This window comes from Ascaphus truei, chromosome 2 (assembly GCF_040206685.1).
Source record: "Ascaphus truei isolate aAscTru1 chromosome 2, aAscTru1.hap1, whole genome shotgun sequence".
Taxonomy (NCBI): domain Eukaryota; kingdom Metazoa; phylum Chordata; class Amphibia; order Anura; family Ascaphidae; genus Ascaphus; species Ascaphus truei.
The window spans coordinates 367,192,904-367,214,266 of NC_134484.1; the positions used below are offsets into that span (position 1 = coordinate 367,192,904).

General features: G+C 44.0%; 1 protein-coding gene across 6 annotated transcripts in view; it reads left to right on the forward strand.

Moving 5' to 3' along the window:
* Window positions 1-21,363, forward strand: part of ZCWPW2 (zinc finger CW-type and PWWP domain containing 2) — a 139,343-nt gene that overhangs the window by 116,762 nt on the left and 1,218 nt on the right. For all 6 annotated transcript variants that reach the window (XM_075587002.1, XM_075587005.1, XM_075587006.1 and 3 more), the window contains 3 exons: window positions 12,041-12,102; window positions 13,432-13,493; window positions 15,890-16,008. In XM_075587002.1, coding sequence (XP_075443117.1) covers window positions 12,041-12,102; window positions 13,432-13,493; window positions 15,890-16,008 — 243 coding nt within the window. The remainder of the gene's footprint in view (window positions 1-12,040; window positions 12,103-13,431; window positions 13,494-15,889; window positions 16,009-21,363) is intronic.

The following is a 21,363-nucleotide window of genomic DNA, read 5'->3' on the forward strand; positions in this document are numbered from 1 at the left end:
TTACTCTCCACTTTTTAATTATATTTGTTGTTTGTTTATCATCACATCGCAAATACCTATATTTCAACTGCAATATTAAAAATTTAAGTTTTATATACACTGTAGGGTGTCTCTAAGTGCAGCATTAAGGGGATTCTTTTCTATCGCAACAACCATATCATTTTTCCCTGTGAGCACCACCCCACTGTCAGCTGATTGGGATTTATTTATACATTAATTCAAAACCCTCTTTGACGTTGGAGCAAAGTTAAACTCACGTCCTCAAAAGCGCATTTGTATGCGCTTTAGTCTGTATGTATAATATCCCATACAGTGACCTTTGCAGATATAGATACAACAGCTTTATATCTACTGCTATATTGTATCAATGATGAACATTTGCAGACTATAGATATACCGTGTGCATGTTGATGTTATAGCAGCAAACGTACTAACTAACTCGCTGTCTGTATTAATCAATCCAGATACTGGAGAGCTAATCCACTAGCTGCATTCATGTTGATATAATCACATGGTATCTTGGTGACAGACTGTGGTTTTATCTCCACACCCATATTAGAATTATCAATTAAGATTATAACAACAGGAATTTAATGCTGTGTATGTTCTGGCTGTATGTTACATCATGGCTGTGAATAAACTGATAGCTACATAGGTTAGCTCCTTCATCTTATATATCATACCCACTGTGGTTTTGGTAACATATACATAATATCGGTGCTCTACGGATATATTTACTTCTGAGGAGAGCCATTAAATAATTATATGGTTCTGATAGAGCACTATTAGGATTACCTATACATCTGGGCTAAGGTTACACCCGTCTAACAGTCTCTCCACTGGGGATTTTAATACAGTGTATATAATCACATCACTAAGCGACGATATTTGTGTGAAATAAAACTTTATTGTTTTTATGTTATCAGTGTTACATATGAGAATTATTATAATATAAATGACATTCTCTGTGGGAATAATAAAATTCTCTGAGATAATTGTATCTCTAATATCACTTATGTACTTAGAGTGCAAATTATAGGGACTCTTGAGTGAGATTTTTATCTCACTATCTAGTTTAAACATTAATCTATTTGTCCTTTTGCACCAAAGTTATCATATTATATCATTAATTTGCACAAGGGATTGAGCAGTCTGTCTACATTTCAGTTGAACGGTATTAGTCCCAAGTATGAATGTTTAGGCCTATCGGGTGGGTAGCGGGAGGGGTTAACCCCTTTATTACCTTAGTTGTATTAACCACTAAGGTAATGAAGGGGTTAAGGCCCACCGCAAGGCCTAAACACACACCAATGGCCAAATACCACCTTCGCCCACCCCGCTACCCACAATAAGCATGGCAATTGTGGTTAACCCCTTCTTTGCCTTAACGGTTAGCCGCTAAGGTAATGAAGTTGCCTGTAAATACATTTTTCATGCATCTGATTCATGCCGGAGGTCTCCAGTGGTGATGTTAATGGATATCAGCATCCGGAGTCTCCCGGCATCTATGTGCCGTCTCGCCGCTTCTCTGCAGTTTCTCCCCACCTTCTTGCCAACTTTTTCTAGCAGGCAATTCGGAGAAGAAATCTCAATTCTAGAGCGGTGATCAGACTCAATAAGCTAATCGGGGCTACTAGAATTGAGCGAGTTTGAGAAACTGCCGATAAGTGGCTTATCGCCGCGCGTTTCGCTAATGAATTTATTTTTTGGAATTTTTTTTTGTCGAAATTTCTAGTATCGTCAAAATATCGGAGCTTACAGAATAGCAGTAGGCTTTTTTGACGAAAAGCTGTAGATAACTGACTTATCGAACCTTTCTGCATAGGCCTCTATCTCTTTTTTGTTACCACAATACCTATTGGGGTTGCAGCAGGATACACCCAGACCACTATGAGAAATAAGAATAGTAGCTACATTATTACTTTACTGTACTTGCACCATAAATACTGACATCCTGGGAGAGTACCTGCAATATCTTCATTCTGCACTTGGACTTCACTTAATCCTACTTGTGCCTCCCTGAATGATTAGAAATGTGGTCAAGTGTTGGTCCGTTGGAAGGTCGTAGTCAATGGCACTGTTTAGAAAGCTCTTGGCATTCTGAAGAAATTTTCCTTCTGAAGTGTCCACACTGGATTTTTTCATCTGTTTTAAAAGAGATATCTCTGCACACCATGTCATAAAGCAACTTCTAAAATGACTAAATGGTTGCTGACATTCCATTATATGCGCAGAAAACAATTATCAATTCTAGGGGAGTGTATACTTTTGTCCCATTGAAATCAGTGTATTCTGTGCTTTTGAGATGGTCTTTGGACCCAACGTTTATTTGCTTAAGGTTGCCTATCCTTCGATTCACCATGAAATTCTCATCACTTAGTCAGGGAGTGCAGGAGCCACAGACTCCTGCACCTACAACCTACCCCTTCCTTGTCCCAGCTCCGACTGCGTGATCCCTGGCGCGCCAAAAGCATCCTTTCCTTGATGCAGGGAATTCGGCAGCCCTATTGGCTCTGCTTGGGCACCTGATGGCCTCCCCCTGTGCATGCTGGGGGCTGTAGTCCCCACATAGCCTCTTTATCTAATGGCCGCCGCACCGGGGACCTATCTGCACATGCTAAACTCACTGCACACGCGCGGCAAATCGCAACATGGCGGCGCCCTGCAAAGGGAGCTGCCGGAGCCTCTGCCGAGCCCATCGCCTGCCTCACAAGCCACCAGCACCTGCGCGCCGCCGCAACACTCCCAACACCCGCCGCCGTAGCGCAGGTGAGGGGTACTAAAGGAAGCCCTGATCTTTATATACACTATACAGTTGTGTGAAAAAGAAAGTACACCCTCTTTGAATTCTATGGTTTTACATACAGTATCAGGACATAATAACAATCATCTGTTCCTTAGCAGGTCTAAAAATGAGGTAAATACAACCTCAGATGAACAACAACACATGACATATTACACCTACACCGTGTCATGATTTATTTATAAAAATAAAGCTATGTGTGAAAAACTAAGTACACCCTTACTGCTTCCATAGGAATTAAGATGCTAAGTAGCAGACAGGTGCTGCTAATCAAATGCCCTTTATTAATTGAGCATCAGCAGGTGTGACCACCTCTATAAAAGCTAACGTTTTAGCAGTTTGCTGGTCTGGAGCATTCTGGAGCTGCGACGTTCGAAATGCATTGGATGGGTCTTTTGCCACATTAAAGTGCCCTTTTAATCATTTTTTTGTCCTGGGTTCTTCCTGCTCCGTTTGTGCTGGTGCGCTTTTTGGTCTCCCTTTTCCCTGTATTACAATGCCAAGGAGGAAAGACATCAGCAATTATCTTAGAGAAGCAATTGTTGCTGCCCATCAATCTGGGAAGGGTTATAAGGCCATTTCCAAACAATTTAAAGTCCATCATTCTACAGTGAGAAAGATTATTCAAAAGTGGAAAACATTCAAGACAGTTGCCAATCTTCCCAGGAGTGGACGTCCCAGCAAATTCACCCTAAGGTCAGACCATGCAATGCTCAGAGAAATTGCAAAAAAACCAAGAGTTACATCTCAGACTCTACAGGCCTCAGTTAGCATGTTAAATGTTAAAGTTCATGACAGTACAATTAGAAACATTCTGAACAAGTATGGTTTGTTTGGAAGGGTTGCCAGGAGAAAGCCTCTTTTCTCTAAAAAGAACATGGCAGCAAGGCTTAGGTTTGCAAAGTTGCATCTGACCAAACCTCAAGACTTCTGGAACAATGTCCTTTGGACAGACGGGACCAAAGTGGAGATGTTTGGCCATAATGCACAGCGCCATGTTTGGCGAAAACCAAACACAGCATATCAGCACAAACACCTCATACCAACTGTCAAGCACAGTGGTGGAGGGGTGATGATTTGGGCTTGTTTTGCAGCCACAGGACCTGGGAACCTTGCAGTCATTGAGTCGACCATGAGCTCTGTATACCAAAGTATTCTAGAGTCAAATGTGAGGCCATCTGTCCGACAGCTTAAGCTTGGCCGAAATTGGGTCGTGCCACAGGACAATGATCCCAAGCATACCAGCAAATCTACAACAGAATGGCTGAAAAAGAAAAGAATAAAAGTGTTGCAATGGCTCAGTCAAAGTCCAGACCTCAACCCGATTGAAATGCTGTGGCGGGACCTTAATAGAGCTGTGCATAAACAAATGCCCACAAATCTCAATGAACTGAAGCAATGTTGTAAAGAAGAGTGGGCCAAAATTCCTCCACAACGATGTGAGAGACTGATAAAGTCATACAGAAAACGATTACTTTAAGTTATTGCTGCTAAAGGTGGTTCTACAAGCTATTGAATCATAAGGTATACGTAGGTTTTCACACATGTCTTCTCCATGTTGGCTTTATTTTTGTTAAATAAATCATGACAGTGTAATATGTCATGTGCTGTTGTTCATCTGAGGTTGTATTTACCTAATATTAAGACCTGCTTAGGAACAGTTGATTGTTATTATGTCCTGATATGTAAACCCATAGAATTCAGAGGGTGTACTTTCTTTTTCACACCACTGTGTTTATATATATATATATATATATATATATATATATATATATGTGTATATATATATATATATATATATATATATATATATAAATAACGAATAGACAATACCATTCTGTGGCTAATGAAATGCTTTTATTTGTGCGAGCATTCGCAATACACTGATGTCGGTGTTGCAATGGATAAAACAAGAAAGCGTTTTACTTAAAAACAGTGCATCTTGGAATGTCTATTCCTTTCCCCTGTGCAGTATGCGATTTATGACTTACGGTGTTAAATGGTCCCTGAATGTTAGTGATGTATGAGTGTGTGTGTGTAACTATCCTGAGCGCCAAAAGTGCGGCCGGGCTTTTCAAAAGTGATCTTGCACGAGTAGCAGAGCACCGGCTTCAGAAAGTCTGGCCGGAAAATATTCTTAGTCCAACTTTTTGTGGCCAACTTCTCAGAAACAAATGTAGCGGTCGCGGTTTGGATTTCAAGACAATTTTAGTTACAGGACGTTTGGTGCCAAGTTCTGATCAAAGAAAAACTCTTACTGCTGCGCCAGCCTTTATTTTAAAACTTCTCGGGGGCGTAGCGGTTGCATCTTCTGAATTCCACGCGCAATAAATTGGGCAACCCCGCATTCATGCCGCATTCGCGCCGCCCAGCACCCTCGGCTGATCCGTGGTTGATCTGTTTAATTATAATGGTTCGGATTTAATTGGGGGTAATTCTTAGCGTATCTGTCAGGTGGCAGATATTCAGGAATTGTAATGAATTCTAATGTGCTACAGTAATGTATCTACTTGCAGGTGTTTAAAAAAACCCACAGTGGTCCATTGTGAATTCACCGTGGTACTGAAGAAGTTACTGTATCAATTTAGGCGTTTCATAATAAAAACTCAATGCACAGTGTCTTTTTTACATTACAGTACTGTTTTTCTACTGTTCTGAAATGAGTACACCGCCACAGTACGTGTGCAAAAACCCCGACATAACGTACGCTTATTTTATATGGTCCGCAATTAATGCAGCAGATGATAAAATGGCCACAGTTGGTCAAATTTATCAATATTTTATCTCAAATTATGACTTACAAATTTTCACGAGATGCTCATGTGTGGAAGCGTGCAATAAGGATAAAGTTAAGTATCGATCCGTGTTTTTTTCATATTGCTCCTGCACACGGAGTTAGAGGAGTGTATTGGTGTGTGGTGCCAGATTTTTCCAGTATCTTTGATCATGGAGACTTCAAAAGGCAAAAGGTCATGGTAAAACCAACTAAGATTCGTCAGTCCCAGGCCAGCAATGGAACTGCACCAGCGCCAGCTCCAGCACCGGCTTACAATAACAGTTTGACCGTCAGTGAAAACCGGTGACCGGCAACCCTTGCTATCTGTCCCCGCCAGGATACCTGCAGCCTGAGCAAGATTTCACATACAGATACCAGCAAGCTTGCATTTACCAAGAAGATTTCGAGCTTCATGAGCTCTCAACTACAGGTATAGCAGGCTCGCTGTCACCTGTCAACTACTTGTATAATCAAGAATATGGTACTTGCAGTAGCTCGGCACCAACCGATTGGCAAAGTCTATAATGAAGGTAAATACAGTACTGTATACAGTAATTTACAACAGGAACTGCATGGATTACACTACTGTACCTGTATTACAGTACTGTACATGTATTACAGTATTTACAGTACAGTACACTTCCTGCAGTTCAAGCTGCCGTATTTTATTCTTTTTTTTAAATATCAATACATTATGCACACAGACAAGCTATTAGTTACTGCAGATCGGTCCATTCTCTTGTAATCAATCGCTTTGCTTATGGTTATTTAGTTCTATTATTTTAGTCACAATTCGAGAAAATGTAGTCCAGCAATTTCATTGGCTGAGCAGCTTCTACAGTAGATACTGAACAATTGGTGGACAGCTGGGCACATGCGTGTACTGTACAGTATGTCTCATGGAACCTTGTTGAAACGCATATGCGTGTCATCACATTTATGCGCATGCGTGTATGTGAACAAGAGACACCACCCCCCCCCCCCCCCCCCCGAGCCATTCATGAAAATTCTTGTAGGCTGATAAGCTCTAACTGTGTTTACTAACTAATCCTGCACACACTTCAACAGTAGCAGTTCACCCCCCCACCCACCTCGCATGCAAAGTCTTACTAACAAGACAACGGTAATGCAACCACTTATCAACACCCCTCCCCCCCCCCGAGCCATTCATGAAAATTCTTGTAGCCTTCTTGAGGGACTGACTGATTTTAATCAACCATTACTGACTGTATGTTTTAGGAACACTGTATTTTCTTATAAAAGGTGACACAATGAAACAATTTAAAAGAATCAACTTTTTTTAATTTTTTTGAACAATCAAGCAGCGAAGTCGATCCCCACCAGTCTGCCCTTCCAGGGACGAGCCCTTGTATGCCTCAAAATGCCATTTATGGAGTCACTCACGATTCTCATTAAATTATCATAAATTTTAAAATAGCGCTGCACTTCCTCCACAAATTGTTCTCCTTAAATTTTCAGGCAGAGCCTTTTTGATTCGATTCCCTTCATAATTCACGTGGGTCCACCCGCAGTACACCTCATAACTGACGTGGTGTTTGAAGATGGACAGGGCATATCTCTGGGCTATACCAGCACTTGCAACCTTGTATTTCTCCCTGACTTGCTGGGGCAGGTCGCGCAAGCTGATGTCGGGCACCGTTTCAATGCAATCGTGTGTGGTTGTGCTTCTGGGAGCGGGTGTGCTTCTGGGAGCGGGTGTGCTTCTGGGAGCGGGTGAGGGTAGTTGGTCTGGGGGGATGTCATGTCATCCTCATCTGTGGCATACATGTACACATATTATTCAGACGGAGGGGGGCGCTTGGTGATGGAAGCGTGAAGGTCACATCCATGCCACCCTCCTGCTCCTGCATCCGACATACAGTATCCCCGCTATGTCAATCTCCATACGCTTAACAATCATCTCCATACGCCTATCCATATTTAACATGGTCTCTAAAAGAAGATCTATCTTTTGCACCATAGAGTTGTCAGGGATATCGACACTTACCTCATTCAGCATGCGGGTGAACGAGCTGGATCTTGTGCAAGGAGTGCTGTAGACATCTGAGTGGATGGGTGCTGGAGCGGATGAGATAGGGGTTCCCAGCAGCAGAGCATCGTAGGAGACGGGTGCAGGAGCAGGTGACCTGGGGGTTCCAGGGAGAGCAGCGTTGTCAATGGGTGCAGGAGCAGGTGACCTGGGGGTTCCCGGGAGAGCAGCGTCATCAATGGGTGGCTGCCATTTGTTTTGCTTTCTTTGCACACCAGCAAATTTCTTTTTTGACATAATAAGGCCCTGGATTCTTAGCCTTTGAAGTCGTCTGAAGGTTTTCTTTATTATCCTTGGCCATTCGCTTTGGCTTGGAAAAGGCTTCCGCCTTTCTCTTTTTCATGGCCGGCACGACAGAATCAAGCGTGTTCCTGCGTCCGTAGAATCGGGGATGATCCATGGATGCAGATGGAATAAAGCACAATGCAGTATCTGGACAAGAGCAAGTTCAGATACAGATCAGCGTGTGGTAGGCCACTGTGAGCTATCATGCCCACGGTAAGGCCAAAAATGTCAAGTGGACACCAACAGTCAATACCGCGTAAGTAAAGTATTTCCAATATGTTTTCTTTAACGTACAGTACAGTAATAGCACTTTTACTGGTTAAATGGCTTATTGTTTTTAACAGTACCTTTTTCCTAGCAATTATTTGAGATAAATAAAATTTGTATGTTGCACCTCTTTCCTTAATTATCTCTCACTTCATTATTACTCATTATGACTCACTCACAACCCCCAATGCGGTATACAGCATACTGTTTACTGTAAACAGTATGACACACACATAAAGTACACGTAATATTATATTATAATGTTACCGTATATTTATATATATATTATAATTTATATACTGTAGCTGTATATTTATATAACTATATTATATATATCTATTATAATTTATATAGCTGTATATTTATATAACTATATTATATATATATGATACAGTAATTTATATCGCTGTATATTTATATAACTATATATATATATATATATATATATATATATATATATATATATAAATAAAAACAAACAGCTGGCACTCTAAATAGTAAATAACAGTGGTGGTGCTAGTCCCATAAAAATAAATAAACAAAAGATCTTACCCTTCTTGCGTCAGGCAAAGAAAGAGACAGCACTCACTTCCAAGATATAAAAGGTGTATTAAGGCATGTAAAGACAGACAGCCAAACCCAACGTTTCGGCTCCGGAACGGAACCTTTCTCAAGACGCAAGAAGGGTAAGATCTTTTGTTTATATATATATATATTTATAATAATTTATATAGCTGTATATTTAGCCATACTGTAGGCCTGAGCATAAATGATGGAGCATCACAGATGAATATAGCTGCCAGTAATCCAGTTTGTACAGTACTTGTGGCCTACTGTAACTAATTGTTGTTTTTCCTTTACACTGTAGGGCAACAACTCTTCTGGTTGACCAAATAAGCGAAGAGAATGATGAGAGGTGTGCCACAAGGGTCAAGTACGCTCTGGAGCAACAACACAATATAATCGCATCTCAGAGCAGCATCAAAGTGATGAGAAACAGATTGGGATGGAAATATGGACGTGTAAGGTTAGTATTGGACAGTACAGTACTGTAGGTAAACGTGTGGTTTAATTGTACAGTACCTCTAAAATTATTTCCCGTCATTACAGAGCATATCCTATGATAAGGGACGCCAACAAGATCAAAAGAGTTGACCAGGCACAGGCATGGATCGAAAGTGGCGAGACTTTTCAGGATTGCATATTTACTGACGGGTCAACTCTATCGCTTGAGAGATTTGCCACCTTTGCATTCCACAAAAAAGGACGCATATCTATGAAGCCGCGTCCAAAACATCCAATGAAGCTGCATGTGTGGGGTGCCATCTCTAGGCATGGACCAGGATGCATCGTCGCCTGGTTACATATATATGTAACCAGGTCCCCCGGTTTACGGTTTACCCCCCCCCTTCCTCCGCTGCCGCGGGGGATGTTGCGGGGAGGTGCAGGTGGCGACAGGCTCGGCGGCGACTCCTGGCAAGGGGCGCCGCCGTGTGGGCGTATGTGTGGAGAGTTGCGCATGTGCAGAGGGAGCTCGGGCGGCCATTACCAATTTGCGCATGCGCAGAAGGAGTCGCGGTGGCCATTGTGAGTCGTGCATGCACAGTATGCTAGGCGCACGCGGCGGCTGTTATAGATAGGCTCCGTAGGGACAAGCCCCATAATGAATAGAGGCATGCTAACCACATGTCGCACGAGAGCCAATAGGGCTACAGTATTCCCCTGCAGGGATTAGTTACATTTGGCACACTCAGGCCAAATAGGAGTCAGAGCTGGGACACAGACAGGGGAGGTTGTCAGTGCAGGGCGTCTGGCCCCTGCACTAGGCCAGGTACCCCCCCTAGGCCCCAGCTAGGCCCCAACTCACAGGTCAAGATTTTGGCTACTACAGGGACAGGCCCTTCGGTAGGGACCCTGCCCCATTAGCTGTTTGATAAGTTCAGGGACACAGCTGCAACGCTGCGCAGCCCTGATAATTGTGGTCTGGGACCAGACCACCACTGCAAGGTACAGAGACTATCTTCACGGTGGGACCCTCAAGCAGGATACCACCCCATGCGGAGGCGGACTCATCGCTGGATCAGCGGATCCACTCTGTCTTCATGTCGGCGCGCCCGGGTGTGGACACATCCGGCAGGTACCTCACCACAACACGTGCACCAACCAAAAACTCAAATTAGTGGGCAGCGCTGTCTCACACATTGGTGTTGGGTGTGGCACTCTTGGGACACGGTGTGGGCTACACTGTGATGGGTTACGACCATGTGAGGCTTGGTGGGTAGTTGTACTAAATTAGTGACCATTAGAACTGTTAAGAGTTATTCCTGTGCCAGTAAAGGTTATTGTTGTTTTATAACCAGTGTGTGATTATTGTCATTGGGTCCTGTGAGGGGCTCCTCCCATTACGCTGGGATCCCTCTCAGGTGGAGGCGTTGCACGCCACTACTATTATATCACCCCGGGCTCCCCGTGGCAGAGACTTGGGACCTCTGTGAGCCAACAGGTAAAGGTAGCACCGGTAGCATCTGTATAGCGTACCCTCAATCTCACTTAAGGGGGGGGGGTACAAGGACTACATATATTTAACACTGCATCAAGGGATTCTGGGAAATGACATGCAAATGAGCATACATTGTCACCTTTTGCCTCAAACCCATTTTTACAGGGAACCCTTATAAGCTTATGCTCGCTTCATTACACAGCTTTCAGCACAGCCTGGGTTTTGATGCACAGCTGTCTGTGAGTAGTACTGGCTATGCATCAAAACCCAGGCTGTGCTGAAAGCTGTGTAATGAAGCAAACATAAGCTTATACAGGTTCCATGTAAAAATGGATTTGAGGTAAAAGGTGACAATGTGTGCTCATTTGCATGTCATTTACCAGAATCCCTAGCATACAGTCGAAGCACTGTATGCTAGGTGATAATGGTGAAAAGCGGGGTTGCAGACCTGTCTAAAACAAGTGAATGTGCTCACCAGTGATCTTTTTATTTGATATATATTTATATATATATGTGTGTGTGTGTGTGTATAACAGTGTTTCCCCCACTCGGTGGGAGATTTGGCCATTACTAGTCGTGTGGTGCATGATACCTGCTGGTAACAGGAGGGCTGAGCTGTCCGCCGATGGTAGTGGGGACACAGGATCAGGTTTCTGGGGTACATTACCCACATGGTTCTCTAGCAGTGCAGCGCCTCCATCTGCCGCAGGCTCCAAGATGAATGGCGGCGATCTCCCACGGTAGAATTATTCCCTCTCCTCCCAGTAAGATCACACACCAGGCAGGAGGTATATGCAAACAGGAACGGTCTTTATTGATACCACACAAAACAGCAGTGGTCTGCTCAATCACAGCTTCTCAGGATCAGCTATCCACTGGATGATGGTCCCTAGGCAACCACTACAGGCCAGGGCCCCTGCAGCTGTCTTAGCTCTTCCCGACTCCCCTATCAGAAGTCAGGGTATAGGTTCACACTCACTCTCCCCCAAAGGGGAAGGCTAGGGAACGCCACAATCTCAAGTTCCCTGTGTGCGACCTTGCCTCTCTCAGTGGGGAGAGTCACACTACTGAATTTGGGGCAGTACTGCCTTTAAGTAGTCAGGAGGAGGGCACCAGATCTGTCCCATGATTGGACATGCTCAGGCCTGTGGTCACCGCCTCCCACTGTCACTCAAATGCAACACCATGAAGTGGGGAAAACCCATCTTAACTGCTGGCAAGGCCTGTTCTTACCATTGCTTACTGCCAGTACAAGGGCAGGTTAGTAGCCACAGGTGGTATGGCTATATATATATATATATTAAATCAAACGTTCTAAGAAGTAAATATCATTGTTTTTACTTCTGTTCTTTTCCTTAGCTACAAAGGCCAAAAAGAAAATACATGCGAAAAAACAATTCAATAATAGAAAGCTATAAAAGGTAAGCTAAAATAAAATGCTTTTTGAGAGCAAGAAGTGTCAGTTCTTTCTAGCCAAGGCATACCACCACCTGGATAACAATTTATTCCCACATTATTGCTTTGTTATTACAGATTGGATTTAGTGTTGGTTGGGAAAAAAATCTGAACCAATTTACAAAAAATTTCCATTAGTCTTGTGGGGTATTATTGCAGATTGCAGAACGATGGAGTTTAAAGCCTAACTTTTAATGTGGTTTCTTAATACAGTAGTTAACATTTTGACCTAATCTACAGCTACTGTACACCTATCTTTCTTACTCCTCAAAACATACAGTCTTTTGGTATAAGACAACTTCTGGCACCGAAAGACACCTTACAGCTTATTCAAGTCAATGAGCTGTAAGGTGTCTTCCAGCTCTAGGAGGTGACTTATGGCAGACTAAGGCTAAGGCCTCGCTCCCTCAGTCAGCGCGCCCGCACTGCAGACAGGCGGCGCGCTGATAGGCAATTGACCGCTACCGGCGGTCTGTAGGGAGCGGGGTGCGTGGCCAATACGGGTTGGGGGTGGGGGGCGCAGCAATGATGTTGGGGGGTGGGGCCATCACACTGTGTGTCAGGGGGTTCCCTCCCCCGCCTCCCCGCTCCCCGAAGCCTCCCTGAGGAGAGAGTCTGTGTCTGTTACCAGCTGCCTACCCCTCTCCGCACATTGCATGATGTGCAAGGGGAGGGTGAGGAGTGGAAAGAGGGGGGGGGTTGTGTGGTTTCCTTTACAAATTCCTTCACAAATTGTAGCAAAGTTTAACATAACCGTTTTAAAAGCCGTGATATCCGCATAATGTACACACAGCCCTCACATCCGCGCCCCCCGGCATCTCCACTAACTCAATCAGGCTGTGCTGCAGTCAGAAGACAAATTGCTGCTCTCCTCCCCACTCCCCGAAGCGTCCACGCTCCCCGAAGCCTCCCCTCCTCCTCTCCTCATTGGCTCACAACCCCACCATGTGACGCGTCGCCGCTCGGGATTACAATTCTCTTGCATCCCCTGGCAGCTGACGCGTCACAGCGTGTAGCGAGCCCTGCAGGGAGGAGGGACTGGGGCCGGCTCGGGAGAAACTCATGTCCGGTGAGGACCCATGCCTAATACTTGGAAATTATAGATCCGCAGTCATAAATGCTTTTGTGTTAAAGTGAAAGATGTGCATCTATCCACCATAAGACAGTGTTTGACTGTCTTTTAAAAATCAATACAGTTTACAGATTTTTGCGGAAGATTCACTAATTAGTTGTGCACATTACCAGAAATCAATGTTGCCTCCTTACAATTGTTCATGTGTTTCGTTTCAATGCAGGAAAAAAAAGTTATATTATTTTGAAGGAAGTAAGGCTGATGTCCTTTCACGAGGAAACACTGGTATGACTTCTTTAACCCTAGGAATATTACAAAATGGATTACAGTATGTTGTTTAAAATAACACATTATGACTGGTGTAGATCCCTAGAACTCCGTTAAATAGTTAACGACACATTCACATCAATTAATGTATTGTTAAGTGCTAACAAATCTCCAGAGCTCATTAACGATGTATTAAATGCCGGGTTGATGTAACGAGGGCCTGACGTTAACTTTAACCAAAGAGATGGGAACCACTTCAACATATATCCTCAGCAGTACGTTTATTGACCACATTGATAAAATTGAAATTTGAGTGTGCTAGATAGAATGTTTCTGCTTTCTGTTGAATTATAAAGTGATTATTTACAGTAGATGCCAAAGCAAAACTGGAAAAAATCATTACAGCATCATTGTGAATTGTAAGATGTTAAATTGTATTATGTTTAGAGACACAAAACTGATATTCCAAGTATTCTAACTTAGGGCATGCAAATGATCACAGTAAGCATGCCACTGCTTAAAGTCGCATAGCCCTCTAGATCAATTTTTGTCTTTACTGCACCATAGAAACTGGCATTCTTTGTCAGTTTTCTTTCCACCATAACCTTCTGTGAGCCCAGGTTTGTGTCCACCTTTACAATGCTGATCCAGGGAATTGGTCTGAGGTTATGAGTCCTAGCAGCTTTATATGATTTCTACTGTACAATGGATTGTTTATACTCTTAAGATTTAATTGAAAATTAAGTCATCCCTGAAGGACATCCCTGCCCAAAGTGTTAAAGGCCTGATGCAGTTACTGCCCTCTCTTGCGGGCATTATTACTATTATAGGCTAATTTTTTTTTTTAATATTACTATTATAGGCTCAATTTTTTTTACTAATGAAATACGAAAATAATAATAATAATTAAAAAAAAAAAACAGACCACCCCTAGAACCCCCATGAAATGTTTCCTCCCCAGGTGATCTTCTGGCTTCCCCCCGGACAATCTCCTTCCGTCACTCCCCACCAATTACACTGCCTGCTAGATGCTCTACTCGGTCCACTTGAATAATATCAGCTTTCCCCGTATAATATCACACCCACCCCTCCCCTCCAGCCCACATCAACATATAAATAATAAAATCCCTGCTCTCTGATTTGACAAGTTGCCAAAAATTACAGATATTGACTACTAATGTTTGGAATTTTGGCTATCTAATAATGTCCACAATTTAGACCAGTTTAGCCAGCAATCATTAGATCATGAACATATTGATATGAAGCAATGTTTTTGCCATCTCTTGAAGTACTTTTACTTAATGGTGCTAGTCAAAAAAAATATATTCTGTATTTTACTGTTGGCAACAAAATCAGGTATACTTTTATTTTTTATGATAGTATTATTTCTGCACAAAATACTGTATTGGCCCAAATATAGTGCTATGTTTTTTTCCTAAAAATAACCTTCCGAAAACTGTACTCGTATTATATGCGCAGCCTAACACCTTTTATTTTTCATGTAGAACACCTTCAAAACTTTAGGGTCATATTATGTGTAAGGCCGTACTATATTCGGGCCAATACAGTAAGTGTTTTGGTTGGCTGGGATGTCATGGAAAAATCAGTTAAAAGATGGTGTGCAAAATTGTCTCGATTAGTTTAGGGAAGTTTTTGTAGGTTCTTTTTATATTTTAAAAAGTTTTCCTTTTAGAGCTGTTCAATAACTGCCTTGATTATTTGCATTCCATCACCAATGTGTACTGAAAGGGAATACTGAAGACATATAATTCTGGTATGGCTTTACACTGAATAAAAAATAGAAGGGTTGTAACTGGGTGCTCCTCTATGGAACTCGGTGAATATATAGCAAAATAAAGTACTTGATGCAAAATAAGTGCCAATTGCAACGTGAACGTGCTTATAATACTCAAAATGCTTGTGAAGGTGAAAAGAACAAATATTGAACACACAAAAATCAATTGAAATGTGAAACAAAGTGAACTTTTAAAACCCACCACCAATGTGACATGAATGTTTTGTGTGATAATAAATGAAAATCAGCTCAAACAACCCTTTTTAGACTGTTCCCAGGTCCATATGAGGTCACATTGACTTCCAGATAAGGGGAGCGCAGGTTTTACACTAAATATACTGAAGCATAAACTAATTAGGATGTAATGCAATTTTTGTGAAAAAAGTAGAATACTATTTATTAAGTGTATATATTGCTCCTTTCCTTTTGTAGGAAACATAACATACTTTTAAAAGTTAAATTTGATAAATATAAATATATTTACATTTATAAAATAATATTTTTGGGATATTTCAGCTGTAATTTCTATCCTTGTGGTAACTGTATATTAGCACTTTAACTGTAATTTAGAAGCACAATTTAATATAACGTAACAGTTTTTTTAAATATATTTTGTCAGTTGTGTCTGAAACTGAAGGTATTCTACAAGATCTGGAAAAAGTTCTGAAGCAAGTTGCAGAACCTTTTTGTACAACTCAGAAGTTACTCCAAGAAAAACAAGTACATTCTGCTGGAGAGGTTTGAAAATTAAATATTCTTTAATTGTATATTTTCCTTGTTGTTTTTTACACAAATTAGGTTTAGAGTTATTCATAACAGAGACTTCTCAAATAGGGGTAAACTTATTTAAAGTTTATTCGCAGATTAATTATAAATAGTTTTTTTTTTTAGTTTTTTTGATTAATATAAAGGTAATTTTTTTTCTCTAGCACCTAATTGGTGGAATCTTTGATAGATGCCACTGTAACGGTTATTCCCATCCCCCCCCCCCCCCCAATCGCAGATAGGGACCATGTGGGGAAATCTACATATGTTACAGTGTGTTGCAATACCGGTTAGGCTCACAGGAGGCCTGAACCTCCGCCACTGGGAGCCTGGGGTGTACCCTGGATCATATGCTTACAGCGCCTCCACCTGTGCAGGGATTCCAGGTGTATAGAATGACCCCTGACACAGGACCCCCAAATAGGAAACACATACAATGGAGTATATATATGTAACTGTTTACTATATGGGCAAAACAATAACATCACATCAATAATCACATATAGCAACACAGCCGTGTTACCCTCTGCCACTAGCTGGCAGCTATAACCTTGCCCCTAACTGGGCTATACCCTTACACCTATACCCAAGTGTCCCAATAGTCCAGCAACCCACCCACTAGGCGTGATCAGCGCCTGTAAGGAAACCGGTATGTAGAGTACAGTTGGTGCACTTGTAGAAATACCTGCCCGGGGCTCCTGCGCCCGGGTTCAGCAACAACAGGATAAGGACCCGTCTGCGTCCAACGCTGAATCCGCAGCAATGGCGTTCTCTCCCAATCCAGATGATATCACCACACAGATAGTCTCTATCTTGAGTGATGCAGGTCTGATCCCAGACACACTTGTCACACTGCACCCTCCTTGTCAAAGCACACAGCAGCATCTGTCTCACTGACTAACTACTGCTAAAAGGGCAAAGTCCCTACCTTATGGCCTTCCCTACACAGCAGCTACACATTCCCTACACAGCAGCTACACATCTACTGGTGAGTTGGGCCTAGCTGGGGCCTGGGGGTAACCTGGCCTAGTGTAAGAAGCCACTTGCTCCTTACACACTTCCTCCCCCTCCCTTCTCCCAGCTCCAACTGACTAGCGTGGTCTCTGTGCAACATTATATCCTTCTCCAACAGGAGAAGCTGCAAACTCTATTTGCTGTCTGGCTGCACGTGATGTGGGTGAAAGGGCAGTCCCCAGAGGCTGCTGGGAGTTGTAGTCCGTTATGGCCCTCTTTAACATTAGGGCTGCGTGCGCTATGTCTGCCGCGCCTGTGCAACCCTGTAATGGCCGCCACTGCTCTCTTCTGTGCCTGCGCGACCTTGGGGAGTCCCTGCGCTACGGAGAGCCATCTCTGCCCCTTCGCGCTCACTATATTGGCCGCCGTGTCTGCGCATGCGCGAGCCTCTGCGCCCCTGCGGACATAACAAAGATGGTGGCGCCGTGCCTCTGATGCCACCGAGAGACGCGCTCGCCCCCGCAACTGCCTTCTCACTGGTGAAGGTAAGGGGAAGAGGAACGGGGAACCGGGGAGTCAAAGGGGACCTGGCTACACACCTATAGTGACATTTTTATATTTTATAAGGTAATTACATTTCAATTACATAAAGTAGTAACGTATGCAAAAGTCCTAGCAGGACATGCCACTTTAGAGTACCCTTTACATAGGGTGACCAGGTGTCCCGTTTTAGCCGGGACAGTCCCGTTTTTTTAATGGCTGTCCCGGTTTTTTAATGGCTGTCCCGGCTGCCCTCCATTTTTTTAAATGTCCCGGTTTTTTGTGGCTGTTTCGGATTTGGCCATTAGAGCAGGGGGCAGCAGAGAACAGAGAATACAGGCAGGAGGAGATCGGAGACCGGTCTGACTGCAGAGGGTGGGGGCGGGGTTAGTGTCAGCGGAACATCAGCAGTGGGAGCCAGAAGTGAGGTGCCTGCTGCCAGTCAAGATGGCTTCCCCCCCGTGCCCCAGAGTGAAAGGTAGGACACAGAGAGTGTGTGTGTGTGTGTGTGTGTGTCACTGGCTCTGTGTGTGTGTGTCGCTGGCTCTGTGTGTGTGTGTGTATGGGTCAGTGGCTCTGTGTGTGTGTGGGTCAGTGGCTCTGTGTGTGGGTCAGTGGCTCTGTGTGTGTGTGGGTCAGTGGCTCTGTGTGTGGGTCAGTGGCTCTGTGGGTGTGTGGGTCAGTGACTCTGGGTCAATGGCTCTGTGTGTGTGGGTGTGTGGGTCAGTGGCCCCGTGTGTGTGGGTGTGTGGGTGTGTGGGTCAGTGGCCCCGTGTGTTTTTTGTACAGTAGAACCAGTGTGTCCGGCTATTGAATTATTAGAACAGTGACCCAAATAGATAATAGCCAAAGCATTATGGTCCTGTAAGGAGTAAAATAATCAATTATATTTTTTATCATTTGTAACGATTAGCTGTATACCATACAATTAAAAAAGCTGTGTGTGCTGTGCACGCGCATAGTAAGTGAAACTTCTTTGACTTTTGTCGCAATAATTGACTTATAACGCGCGTGCTCGGCACACATGTGTCAGTCAGTGTATGTGTCAGTCAGTGAGTATGTATGTGCGTGTGTGTCACTCAGTGTGTGTATGTGTGTCAGTCAGTGAGTATGTATGTGCGTGTGTGTCAGTCAGTGTGTGCATGTGTGTCAGTCAGTGTGTGCATGTGTGTCAGTCAGTGTGTGCATGTGTGTCAGTCAGTGTGTGCATGTGTGTCAGTCAGCGTGTGTGCGCGTGTCAGTCAGCGTGTGTGCGCGTGTGTCAGTCAGTGTGTGTGTGTGCGTGTCAGTCAGTGTGTGTGTGTGCACGTGTGTCAGTCAGTGTGTGTGCGCGTGTGTCAGTCAGTGTGTGTGTGCGCGTGTGTGTCAGTCAGTCAGTGTGTGCGCGTGTGTCAGTCAGTGTGTGTGTGCGCGTGTGTCAGTCAGTGTGTGTGTGCGTGTTTCAGTCAGCGTGTGTCAGTCAGTGTGTGTGCGCGTGTGTCAGTCAGTGTGTGTGCGCGTGTGTCAGTCAGTGTGTGTGTGCGCATGTGTGAGTCAGTGTGTGAGTGTGTGAGTGTGAGTCAGTGTGTGAGTGTGTCAGTCAGTGTGTGTGTGTGTCAGTCAGTGTCAGTCAGTCAGTCAGTGTGTGTGTGTGTGTGTGTGTGTGTGTGTGTGTGTCAGTCAGTGTGTGTCTCTCTCTCTGAGTTGTGTGAATGTCTCTCTGTGTTGTGGCCCCACCCCTCCTCCTCCCCCCCTCCCACTACCCCAGGTGGAGCTGCGGACTCCCAGCCCCCCCCCCCGCGACACGTGGTCCCGTTACCCCCCTCCTCCCGCCTCTCACTACCCCAGGCGGAGCTGCGGACACGGAGCTGCGGACTCCCAGCCCCCCCCCCTGGCGACACGTGGTCCCGTTACCCCCCTCCTCCTGAGTCCCACTACCCCCCTCCTCCCGACTCCCACTATCCCCCTCCTCCCGCCTCACTACCCCAGGCTGATCTTCGGACACGGAGCTGCGGGCTCCCAGCCCCCCCGGCGACACGTGGTCCCGTTACCCCCCTCCTCCCGTTACCAAAGCAGGAGTGACAGGGCAGGGGGTGGAGCCTCGGCCTCAGCTATCCCACCACGGAGCAGCGTACTCCACGGCGGGCAGCACCACAGAGCCCGTGCCGGATGAGGGGAATTAAATACCCCTTAACACACCTTACGTGACAGCCGCCGCCGCATGTCAGCAGGAAAGCGGAGGTAGGGAGGAGAGAGGCTGCGCGGCATGGCAGCGGCCGTTAGGAGCGGCGGCTATTGCCGCCGCATATGTCACGGTGTGTGGGGCTCGGAGGGGGGGTGGGGGGGGCTCGGGGGGGGGTGATTAGGAGCGGCGCCGGCGGCGATATCTGATTTGTGGAGCGGGTGTGATGTCAGTGTTGGGGTCGGGCTGAGCCAGAACACAGCCCGGGCTCAACTGCCAGCACTGACGTCACATCCGTTTCATTTCTGTCTCCACAATTCTTTTTTGCCCCATCACGAATGAGGTGCCACTAAGGAAGTTTTACTTCAATAAGTCATGTTGTTTAACAGTAGCACTATCAGAAACAATGGTTAAGGAGATAAGGCACATACTGTATTACTCAGTGCATACTATAAGCTGCAACAGATGGAAATAGGGCTGCAGACACCTTCTCCTAGCATGTAGGTGTCAAAAGTTTCCCTGGTGAGTCATGAATACACAGTCCTGATTCAAGCCAATTTTTCCTATAGTCCAAAATACTGATGTATTTCAGTTACAATGTCCTTCTGTCCTAAGTATTACTGACGTTACCTCTTAGGTCTCGGATATAGTGGGCGCTCGACGGAGCGCATGTCACCTGTGGACTTCAGATCAGTCGTGACATACTGTAGGGGCAGGGTGGACGCTTCACAAGGCTAGTTCGCCCTCATTAACTGAACCGCTAACGTGACACGGCAGTGACGTTTAAAAACAAAAAAATTGCCGGCTCAAAATTCTGCTGCGCAGTTACTTTAAATCGCACTCGTGCACACTATGGCCGCTGCCATAGAGCTGCTGCATTTTTTTTTTTTTTTGCACCGCTGCTCACTCTATGAACGCAGCCTTAGAACTAATGCTGATAAATCAAAAGTAGAATGTCCAGGTAGTGAAAGTGCTTGCCAACTGGTATTTTGGTGCCACGGTCAGACATGGCATGGTGGTTCATACATTTGTGGAGGGCTTGCTTGCTTTTTCCAACATAATGTATATTAGCACATTTCTTACATTCAATATTAAACAATATACATTGTTTGATTGCAGGCAAGTGATCTATAAAGGGAACCTTAGTCAAAAAAGAAGATGTGTAGTTACATTTGTAGTCCCAAAAATTAAGTTTGCCATACAGTATGCCAAGGGAAAGTACTAAAGGCAGATACAACAGTAAACTTGATTATTTTTCTTTGCATAATTCTTATAGATCATTTTAGACTTCTACTGTACATTTTAATATAAGGTTTTGTACTCTGACTTTATCCTCCTAAGTTAAAATGGCAGCCTCAGTTGTAAAAACACACACTGTCTCAAATTTACAAATCACATCTGTGAAACTATGTTCCAATTTTACTGTACTATTTGATTGAAAATGTAAATGCTGTCACATAGAGAAATCAGCTATATAAGCCATAAAAGAAGAAGCCCTTTGTACCTAACTGATGGTACTGATATGGTTAGTTGGTTAAATTAGGTAATTGGCACTTTTTGATAAATATTAAAAATCTATTTAGAAAACATTTAACATTTCTATAGTAACCAAATGCACTGCAATATTTTTTAATCTAAACTCTTAAAACTATTTGTAAACTGTTCTAACCACA